Consider the following 12,066-nt stretch of genomic DNA (forward strand, 5'->3'; position numbering starts at 1 on the left):
TTTTTTCGGGTTACGAATTACAAAACTCAGAGAATGCGCAACAATGTTACGTATTTCAGAAATCAATTCCTAATTGTATCTGAATTTGTACCATAAACTATGGTTTCATCACTACCAACAGAAGAATTGTCGGTAATGATACTATTATTGTTCCAGTTGAAAATCGAAATAACGAGTCGCGACTTCCGATTTATCGCATAAGAAATCCGCTTGCATTCGGCGCATCAACACCTGAACAACACCTTTATCCCTGATTGCGACTCTGTCACGTTACCAGCCCGCCTCAGTTCAAAGGCGGGCTACCTCTAACCGTCACATTTGACAATTTGCCATGCAATTTTCGAATTATTTCTGGTCTTTGCGTTTAGTGTTTCTTCGATCGTGGTTGCATGCGATTGTGCATTGTGGATTTCAATTATCGCTGTCGCGTTTCGTGTGAGAAAAAAACGCTTTTTTATTGCAGAAGAAAAATTCTACTTCCAGCGTTGAATGCATTGCCCGATATTCAGTAGAGTGTTATAAAAGCTGCTACAAGAAAACGAAATGTAGAGCTGGAATGTTCGCGTTGGTATGTCTAGCTAAGTAAGCAAAAAGTTTTTCAGTCTGATTTTTTTTTCGCTGTGCGAAAACGTGAGACAATCTCGAGTGTGAGTCAGCAAAGAGCTTGTGAGGTCGGTGAAAAAGTCAGCGACTCCAACGCCGATACTGGTTGAAAAAAAGGTGGTAAAAGTGATTTTCGATCGGAATTGGGGAGAAATTTCTGGCCGCGTGGGGTTGTACAATGGTTAATCTGGGAAACAACAGCAACAGTCATAGTCCGGATCAGGCATACCCTGCGGTGCACTACCTGCATGAGCTTCCCCAGGCGGATGAGGAGCGGCTGGAAAAAATCTTTAACAAGCTCGATCGGGACGGGAATGGTCGCATCGATATACACGATCTGTCAGCGGCTTTGAAGGAGTTTGGTTTGTCCCATCAGTATGCGGAGGTAATTAATGCCTGCTATATGAGGAATTCGCGGGGAGGTGGACGCTGCAAAAACGATGGAAGAAGGTCATCGTTACGCGGCGAAGCTTAGATTATCGGTTTCTGCTTTTCTCTGTAGTTTGCTATTTTATGTGCTTTTGCTCCGCCGTGGCAAATTTTGGACATAGTGGAACCGTTAGATTTGGAGTTAAATATGCGAAACATAATCTGGATGATAAGATGCCATCGGATGGGAAAATAGTAAAAAGGATGTTTATTTTTCAACAATATTTTGTGCTGCGTTATAATTTCTTATTAAGTTGAAATGGTTCCTTAATTTTCAACTAGCTAAATGATTGAATGATTGATTTCAAATGATTTATGTTCTATGAATGATGTTCTATTATCGGAAGACGATAAAAAGCTTTTGGCACTAAGACACTATTTGAAGATTGCCTTCGCCTTAGAAAATGGAAATCTACCAATTTTTGTTTCAAAAATATTCATTATATACGAACAGGTGTTTTTAGAAAGTTTTGAAACGTATACACTAAAGTCGCTTTTTACGCGGGGAATACGTGCCGCGTAAAAAAAGCGCGTAAAAAAACCGTGTAAATTCCGGAATCCGCGTAAAAAAACCGCGTAAATTCCGGAATCCGCGTAAAAAAAACTGCGTAAATTCCGGAATCCGCGTAAAAAAAAACGCGTAAATTCCGGAATCCGCGTAAAAAAACCATCCTTAATTTTGCATTCCGAGTGAAGGGGAATCGAAATCCGGGCAAAAAAAATACCGCGTAAATTCCGGAATCCGCGTAAAAAAAACCGCGTAAATTCCGGAATCCGCGTAAAAAAAAACCGCGTAAATTCCGGAATCCGCGTAAAAAAGCCGCGTAAGAAGCGACCTTAGTGTATATTTTTTTTCTTTTTTTAACTTAGATACTTAGTAGCATCTTTCAGAAGTACAAATTGTAGATAACAAACCTATTGCTTGTTATTCAACTTGGTCTTTTCAATAGCGCCTCGATGCTAAAAAACTGGACAAACAAAGGAAATTGCGGCTTGCATCACCATGCTTGACACAGCTGTCAAATTGAAGTAGCACATACTGGAATCCGATTTTATCCGGATTTGCTCAATCATATACTGCACACTGAATAGACTCGACGTTTTCGTCGATAGTCGAATTTATAAGCTCTACGCCTTTCTCTTCCACGTGAATGACAACCTGCACCGTTACTCGGTGTGTGTTCGTGTGCAATAGGTGTATACAACATGTGTAAATTCCAAAACAGTGATGAAAGAAAAAAAAAACGTACTGAAGAGCTTGCTGGATAGTGGTAATTTTTGTTTGAAGCTAATATGATTATCTACCGATCAATTTATTACCACTTGACGTGTGTATCATTCGATAGACATTCGATAGACACACCTGCCATCGCTCCGTGTCTACAGATGAGAGATCCAAGAGGGGGCGTTTTCTTAATCGCCTGCTGACCACGTGGAATCCCTTATCTAACCGTCATCGCCGGCATCGAAACCAGTCAGCGCAACTTGCTCGAACTGCAACAGCTGTTCCGATTGATTCGTAAGCGGGTCGTTCGTTACGATCTGATTACTTATGATTTGCTTGGTTGACGATCATAAGAAAAAAAAATTGATATCTACCCGAAACCAAAGTTCGAAGTCAATTTTGTAATCACGTTCAATGTAGCAAATAGACCAATCTTGTACGTAAACATGTTTGCAAAAAAAAGTTGTATCAGCACCGACCCAGCAATTCCAGGTGCTTTGTTGCCCTCAAGTTCACTCGTGCGGAACAATGTAAACAACTTTGCAAGCAAGCTGATAAGGTCTTCGGTACTTCCTATTGAGACAAAACAAAAAAGACGCTCAGCGCAAACATCCTAACGATCGTTGACCGGCATTTGCGTTATCTAGACTTGTTTTTCAATTTGTTGGATTAATATTTGCATCAGTGGATGCATCCCACTAATTGGGTGTGGTTAAAAGTAAACGCTCACTTGACCGTGGGTGAAAGATTAGGTTTGCGAAATCTGCGAAACATCATCGCAAAATACTTCTAATTGTTGTTGCTTGTAGTTAGCTGTCAATTAACCTTGGATCAACGCCAAATAGTTTGGGACACCCAGCGGTAGCTCGGCTATAAATGACGACATAAGTGAGGAATTCTTTATTGTTGAAACGTGCTGAAAACATAAAACATGGCATGAGGCAAAACCAACTGAAGCATTCTATCGCTGGGATCGTTTTCGTTGAGTTGATTAAGCCAACCAGCTGACACGCGACGTATCATTACAGAAATGTCAATTGCAGCAGTAAGTGAGAATGCACACAGCTGCACTCCGCTATGAATCGTCGTCTGCTGGGGCGTCTAGTATACTGCTGTACCCAGCACTGGGGCCAGGCAGCGTTTAGCAATTGAATTATCGCACTTTCGTTGGCGCTTTTTGCCTGTCACCTTTTCCGGGCGGAGAAGCAGAACGGCAAGCTGCAGCTAAGCTGCGGATAGGAGGATCTAGCTTGTTATCAATTGATATTCTGTAGAAACCAAAGGAGAATCATCGTCATTCTCGGATCACAAATTTTAGCTTGACACGGTATGATAAGAACAAAAAATCGGCCTGGACTTCACCCATTACATTAGTCCAATACACCTTTGAAACACGCAGCTAGCGAAAAAAAGCCGCACGGCTTAGGAGCTTGCCACATGTGTCTCTGACTCGCTATACTGCGGGGCTAGTAGTGTATTTATAGCCCAGTGGTAGTGTTTGGTTGTTCCCTGTTCTGCGCCGCATTGTATAAATATTTGCTATAACTTGCTTGGAAATGCGAGTTAGTTTAGCGACGATTCCTCGTGCTGGTGGTGTTCCTTTTTTGCACATCGACAATATTCGATTCGCGCTTTTGCCTTTTCCAAAGTGGAAAGGTTATCCATTTTTCAATAAAGTGGTGAACCAAATCAAGCAGTGTTCAACCAGAAATGCAAAAGTTTGTATACCAGCTTTTGCAGTAATTCTCAAATTTCTCTTGATTTACTATCACAATGAAAATCAACTCAGTTTAAAAAATTTTTCGGACGTTAACTCAAACATCATTAACGTATGAAACAAGCAATTTGAGCAAGCAGACTACAATTTTAAATCGTTTTTTTAAACTGTCTTCAGTTTTTGTTGGATCTTTCAGCAACATTTTCACTATTGATTTCAGGATTAATTTCGATGTTTCTTTTCTCGGGGTTTAATGGTGATCTTATGCTTCACACATGGTTATGAATCCAAATTCTCTGCTCCTGGTAGGTGAATAGATTTTTTTTTCAATTTTGACGTGGGACTACGTCTTTGTTTACTATACTGGGATGCATTCTGTAAAATTGGAAATGAAACTGGTAAAAGTTGCGTCAGATTTCAAACGTTAATAACAGCATAACCACATGATGGATAACAATAACCAATATGTTGTTGGATAGATAAAATGTGTAACAATTTTATAACACGCAAGTTATCATTATTATTTCACTGCTCAACGGTCAAAATTGATAAAAAGTTACAGGGAAACTTACGCAAACAATGTACCAATTACATGCGAGCATTCCTAGCACAGACGACGTGAATGGACACCATCCGTTCCCCGTGATATTCTCTGTATCAATATCGATATAAAAATTGACAGAGTCTCCCCGTCCCAATAGGTCGATTTATTTTAGCTTTCATGAACATAGACTACAATGATGGCTCGAAGGTAAAAGTTTTCCGAAAGGTTTGAAACAATCCCCATTCTTGAACAATTTCTAAACCTGCATTCAAAACCTAATAAAAACTGATGACTTAAAAGAAAACATGCCGGTAAAAGCAGTACTAGTACCAGTGGAGTAAAGAACCGTCTCTCGTCGTCTATGATTGCAGCGGTACTCTTCTATTCGTACATTTCAGTGGTACACTTCAATTCATACTGCAGCGGTAATATTCGTATTGCAGTGGTACACTTTTGTTCGTACATTTCTATTCGTGTGCAATCGAGGAAAAACTGCAATGCTGTTGATGGTGATTGAAAGTTAATCTCATAAATATGATTACCATAAATTATTCAACAAGAATAGTAAACTTTTGCAACGGATATCTATTTAATTTTATCTTCGATATTCACTAAATAATCGTGACCGGATAGTATCGAAAGAGTAAATTCCATTTTTTTTCATTAGAACCTCTTTTTACATTTTAAAATTGTTAGAAGATATATTATTATTCAGAGCTTTGCCATAATAAACGTATGTATATTAGCAGTCTTCGTAATACAGCGAATGTAGTTGTAGGTATATGAAAAAAAATGTCAAGCAAAAGGTCCAGGCCCTGTATATTTTGTAACATGCCCTGTATATTTTGTAACAAAAACTCCCCTAATTACAGTGTTTAGTCCCACGTCACCATTTCATACAACCCTAGGGCTGTATACCTTGTAGTATTTTGATTGTCGCATCGGTTGGCAACTGGGTCAGAATTCGTGAAACGGATCACTAAAAATCGCGATGTCTAATTTTTTCAAATAAGTATTAAAAACTTCAAGAGTTTCACTCGGGAAGTTGATTTTCCAATTTTTATTGAATTTGAGTAAGTTTACAAGTTGTTATTGTCATTTGAAAATTAGGTCAAAATTGTTTTTAAACAAACATAGCTTTAAAAATATTGTATCTAATTTGATGAAATTTTCACAGCAGATGTATCCTAAGTTGTAGTTTACGAAAATATTTTTTTTGGAGAAAAAAATATTTTTTCAATAGTAACTATTTAAAACAATATGTTGAAAATCTATGTTCTGGGGCACTGAAAAATCTGGAAAAAAAATCACAAGTATTTTTGACGAAATTTCGAAACTGCCCTGAAAATTTCGCGGTGGTGATATTTTTTGATCAAAAGAGCGAGAAGCGAGTGAGCAGTACTACTATTGACAATCCCAGTTTCAGTTATATGCAAAAATTCTGTAAGGTTTGCAAAATTAGTTTAATGGAAATGATTTTAAGTCGCAAAATAGTCAAAATATGCTTAGTCTGTTACCCAACTTAATGATGAAGACTGTAAATTTTATGCCCCTTACAACTCGCAAGCCTATCTACACATTTTACTAAAAATTAATGCAAAATTTAGTTAGGGGACAACCGTACAAAACGCATCAGCGGGCTACGACCGCCCGTGCTATTACTTTTAGCCATTATGGTGCACTTTTTGGTATGAGAACTGAAGAAAACTTGGTTTAGGAGCATTTTTCGCATGAAAAATGCGTTGCGGCACCAACTTTGAAGACCCATATCTTTTGATCAAAAAATATCACCACCGCGAAATTTTCAGGGCAGTTTAGAAATTTCGTCAAAAATACTTGTGATTTTTTTTCAGATTTTTCAGTGCCCCAGAACATAGATTTTCAACATATCGTTTTAAATAGTTACTATTGAAAAAATATTTTTTTCTTCAAAAACAATATTTCCGTAAACTACAACTCAGGATGCATCTGCTGTGAAAATTTCATCAAATTCGATGCAATATTTTCAAAGCTATGTCTATTTAAAAACAATTTTGACCTAAATTTCAAATGACAATAACAACTTGTAAATTTATTCAATTTCAATAAAAATTGGAAAATCAACTTCCCGAGTGAAACTCTTGAAGTTTTTAATACTTATTTGGAAAAATTAGACATCGCGATTTTTAGTGATCCGTTTCACGAATTCTGACCCAACTAGAACAAATAGAAAGAAAATGTGTTGAAGTTTCTTGGAACAACGCGATAATCTGGCATTCCGAAATTCAACCCACACTTGAGCTCTTATGTGCGTTAGCAGAAATTCAAAAAGGATTTAATTGAACTGTCTCGACCCTCGAAATAAAATTTTGCTGTCAGGTCATTTATTAACCTTGCAAGTTCATTGCAGAAAGGCAATATTATTAAAAGTATCGAGTAAGGATTAAAAGTTTTGGATTCATGTTCTCTCAGTAACGTGCTACTTTTTGTAATAAATTGTAATGCAAAATATGTAGGTATTAAGTTATTCTCAAATGTTTTTTTTTTGACCGTTTACAAATTTATCATCACCATTATATTTTAATTTATGTATGTGAGTAAACCAAACCTATTGTTAAACTTATCAATTTACTTATAAAAAAATTAATAACAATTGAATCGTATTTCTTGATCAGATAGTGGTGTTAGGATATCAAGAGTAAAATGCTGTTGTATACAATATATAACTTGTACGAAAATTTGCATTCAATTTCTATAGCACCACCTTCCCGTTCAGATGGCAGCTTATCATTCACTCGTAGGGATGGTCTTAAATTACGTGTAATGTCTCATACAATATTGCACTAAGTTGAAGATATACAAAAAAGTATTTTCATTAGTAACTAAAGTGTCCAATAATCCGCGTTAGACATTGGTCAACCCAATATTTAATATTTCATTTTTACTTGTTAAATAACCTTTTGTAGGAAAAAAGTTGCTTGATTTGCAGCATTATTTTTCATTTTCCTGTGTAATCATATTGTCACTAACATCAAATTAATTTATGGTTTTATTATTTCTTTCTTTCTCTCGCATAATTTCGAATTATATCATCCAAACACGCACGCTATGCCATCAATACTATGCTCTTACTCTGATGCATCATTCAATATTCAACTGACAAAATGCCGCGCTATCATCACTAAAAACAAAAAACACACGAAATTCATCGCCATTGTTATCGGCGGGGATCTCCGCTGTTATCACACCCACCCGGCAGGAATACGGACATTCGTTATTCTTTCAGCGTTTCCTCAAGCAGTCGGACCAGACGCAGAGCGGCGATGTCGGTCTGGCCGAGTTCATTCACTACGTGCGGGAGCACGAAAAGAATCTGCGCCTGCAGTTCACCCACCTGGACAAAAACCGGGATGGTATGGTTGATCTGGAGGAGCTGATAGACGCCTTTAAGGATTTGGGCATCGACATGGATCGGCACGAAGCGGCCAAACTACTTAAGAGGTTAGAATTGTTGTTTAAATTTGTCCTATTAGTTATACAGCTAATATATCTTTTTATTTGTAGAATGGACAAAGATGGTAGTCTTAATATAAGTTATGACGAGTGGCGAGATTTTCTACTCTTAGCCCCATCTTCGGATATTCATGAGCTCGTGAAGTACTGGAGGCATTCTACTGTAAGTACCTTAAGAGTTTTTTACTGTGTAAATTTTATGAAAATTCGAATTGTTTCAATCCCAGAGGAGTTACGTCCTGATCTCTGTTTCGTTTTCTTGTTGCTTTTTAATGTTGCTTACACTATGGGAAAAAGAATTTAAGATATAATCGTGCGTACCTGGCAATGATTGGTCGACGAGTGACCAGTAATAAAATGCCTTTTTTCAATACTTCGTTTTTACCTAAAATTTGGCCTGTATTTAGTTCCAAAAATGCAAACATCAGTAACGATACTGATGTAGGTACAAAAGAGACAAGCTCTCCTGTTACTACTACGGGCAGCAATATCACTAGTGACGTTCTAGTGGGGACAACACTCGAAGAAGATAATGAACTATCACTGTTCAGTCTGATCGATCTTGAACAAGCGATTGAACATGTGACTGAGCTGATACTGAACCCAAGTCTTCTTAGTCGAAACTCTTCCCTTGCCGGTATGCATAAGTGTAACAACACGCATCTGCTGGTCGATGGTAAGGTACAGTGAGCAATGTCTTTAATTTATTCTAAAAACACCAATTCGCTTGCTAATAATGCTAGATTTTAATTATCTTAATAACTATTTCAATATTCGCTTTTGCAAGCATCCGACTTGCAAAAGATTATGTATGGATATAATAAAACAAAACGCCTCGATGCTTTTAATGTAATACCTATAATTCAATAATCAAACTGCACTTTCATTCGCTGTTTCAAAATAATTCTTTTCGCTGTGCCTTTCACCGTGTCTATCAGCTATACTATAATATAGTCTGATGAATCGTTCATCCCTCATCATGACTAAAATGTCTACCAAAATTAAACAATTTGGTTGGTATCCATCCATACCCTGTGTCACGTTCTCTCACCTGCATTCCTGCACAGAGCTCTATGGAATAAGAGATTGTTCAAATATGTCTTGATGTTTGTGCTTGTTAGTGCTAGTTAATGTTCGGTTTTAGGGGAGGATAAGTGCAACCAACTGTTCGCCTTAGTTACTGTATGTCTAGACGAATATGAATGCTTGAACAACGCAAAGTAGTTGCATCCATCGTAGTGCATATTAAGTTAGTATACTTCATTCTTAGTTAAGGGGTTTTGGAAAATTTTCAAATGGATTGGAAATTATACAAGCATGAAAACCAAGAAACCAATATTATTACACATATCTAATATATTGTGCTCTAAAACCTACACCTACGATGTTACCGTTTATGTAATTTAATCCAGCGTTGTTTAAATATCGTTCGACTGAGACTCGATTGAAATTTTGCACTTGCCTTTTTTACCAGTGCTCGTTATGCTAATGTAGAAAATCTCTTCATTCAAAACTCCGAACGAAGTTCAAATTGTTTGAAGCATTTCTAACAAGTTCATTCAGGCAGACAATGTGTGCAGCAGAGGAAGCGAAAAAAAGCGAACTGGAAATATGATATAGACTTGAAAAAATATACCGCATCCCGACGGGACTTGAACCCGCAATCTCCCTGTCTCCGGCATGGTGTTTTGACGTATTAAACTACGGGGGACGATGGTACTGTTCTATAATCTGTATGCGTATCACATTCTTCTGCCGACTTAGTCTTTTGCTCATCCCTAACTACACACACGCGTTATTTATACGGCTGAAAGGAATGTCTCATCACACACAGAAGAGTCAGCTGACGCTGATAACTCTTATAGACCTGTGTGATCGAGACCAAAGTCAAGAAGCTGGCCGGCATAAGCGTATTGGGTCGAAATGACCATTTCGAACATTTGTTGGGCAGGCTCAGTAGGGAACCGGGTCTGAGAAATCGTTCGGGGGCATTTACAGGGTGAGGAAAAATTATCCGTGTTCAATGTTTTAGTCATAACATTTTTAACATACTAGCGATACTTACTGGACGCTTTCCTTGTTTATACAACTCGATCACCGCACTGCGTAATGAACTTGACTTTATTTCGATTTCGTGGTTTTGTTTACACATAGTTAAGTTTAAAAATTGCATAGGCAAGCTCATTTCAACATCTGTTAAATCTTGGTTATACACTGAAACAAAAAACACGGATAATTATTTCTCACCCTGTATGTCCAGGCGGTCGAGAATTCCCGGGGCGTTGATTTCACCTAGAAGAACTTTACCTATGAATAAAGCTTGAACCTCAAAACGTCTTTGTTCTGGGGTTTGCATTCCTGAGAACCGACAGCGTTCAGCGTAGGCTGGCAGATGTGTGTGGTCGTGCCAGGGGAGGAATCTCAGAACGTATCGCACAAATTTTCGTTGCACGGGTTCAGTTCTTCCAGGAGCAGAATTCCAAGATAGATCGCACTTAACGTGGAACTCATTGGCTATTGTGAACATAAATCTGAGTTGTCAATTAGCTTTAGAGATGATTTCGCTGTAGTTTAGTTTGAAAGAGAGCATAGTAGCGTAAACTCACAGATCGTGAATTTGTAAGTATGATAAAAAAGGTTGGTTTTTTGTCCGATAGAAGGAGATGACGCTACATTTCTGACACGGTTACAGAAAGAAATATTCTTTCACCATTGGCTGAAAACATCCACTATTCGCTGAAACTCAACGCAGTCCGTAGTATTTTTCATAACGTTAAAAAGTTTGATGTCGTCAGCGTACAATTTACGGCATTTATCCGGAACTAGTAAAAAAATATCGTTAATGAATAACATGAAGAGTAGAAACATTTGTAAACTGTGTTGAAAAATGAGTTCCTAGCTTCACACATAGTGTTCGAATCATCAAATCACCATTATTCATTACCGATTGGTAGAATCTTCTAGCGACTGTGTTGAAACACCCCAAAGCTGCCCATAAAAGCAACACTGTCCCATATGGAAAAGCGAGAAAAGGCGATTTTAATGTCGGTTTTTCATTGTCGACTGCTCAAGGTAACAAAATCAAAACGAATTGTAACGGATGGATTGTATAAGAAGAATACTCGTGCTAAGGTAAAACGTTGTTTTCCTTGGTTGATTTTATTCGTCTTTTATCGAATTAGTATACTAGCTTATATAATTACCAGTCAATTTTATCCATAAAAATCAGCTTTATGTTTCAAGGGTTAACATCTCAACGTAGCGAGATAGCATATTATCGCACAAATAAATTAGAGCCCAGGACACGATTTCGTTGTCATTCATCGTTATTCGATATGGCGATGTCAACGACTCTATGAAAACAAATGAAAGCATAACAGTTCTATGTTGAAAACTGATAGTCGAGGAAAATTCTACTGGAAGTTTTTCGATACCTACATACTTATGTCGAATTCGTTTTTACGGCAGGACTATCCCGTCCCGGACTACGCTTTGCAGCTGAAAAAAAAACTCTTTCCGAGCAGTTGCAACGGTGTGCGTAATACCAGAGGTTGCTGTCACTTTTGTTTTGGTCATTATCACCATTGTCTTTTATCGCGTTTGTGTTACTGTACAAAAAAATTGCCAATTTAGCAATTTACTGAAAAATGACAAAATAACAAAATAAAATAAATAAAACTCAACCTGATGTTTGACACGCGAAGAACGATAATCAAAGCAAACCGATTTTGACACTTTTTTTTTGATTTTGACACATACGTGTGATTGTGTTGGTGTCTTCAAAACTGCACTCTGTTTCTTGCACGGACTGTCCGGGACAGAAAAAGGGTAGTCCGGGATAGTCCGGAAAATGTAAAAAACAGTGATAGGACAAAGTGTAGTCCGCGGGGTAGCTACACCGCAAAAACGAAAACGACATTAGAAAAAAACACCGATTTCGGTAAAATTTTACCGAATTTCAAACAGCTGAACGTTCGGTAAACTGTTCTGTAAATCTTTGATTTACCGAAAAAATCTGCAGAGTTGAAATGTCAAATGTACCGATGATTTCGTAAA

The 12,066-nt window shown here is 37.7% G+C and overlaps 1 protein-coding gene across 5 annotated transcripts in view; it reads left to right on the top strand.

Annotated features, from left to right (window-relative positions):
• Positions 1–373: 373 nt before the first annotated feature.
• Positions 374–12,066, top strand: part of LOC129726205 (calcium-binding mitochondrial carrier protein SCaMC-2) — a 54,700-nt gene continuing 43,007 nt past the window's right edge. The window contains exons 1-4 of one of the 5 annotated variants that reach the window (XM_055682950.1): positions 374–988; positions 7,757–7,998; positions 8,062–8,173; positions 8,308–8,691. In XM_055682950.1, the coding sequence (XP_055538925.1) occupies positions 782–988; positions 7,757–7,998; positions 8,062–8,173; positions 8,308–8,691 (945 nt within the window). In that variant the 5' untranslated portion in view covers positions 374–781. Of the gene's footprint in view, positions 989–7,756; positions 8,174–8,307; positions 8,692–12,066 lie in introns of all 5 variants that reach the window. The other 4 variants (XM_055682951.1, XM_055682953.1, XM_055682954.1 and 1 more) reach the window with 4 other exon arrangements.

Source organism: Wyeomyia smithii, chromosome 2 (assembly GCF_029784165.1).
Source record: "Wyeomyia smithii strain HCP4-BCI-WySm-NY-G18 chromosome 2, ASM2978416v1, whole genome shotgun sequence".
NCBI lineage: Eukaryota > Metazoa > Arthropoda > Insecta > Diptera > Culicidae > Wyeomyia > Wyeomyia smithii.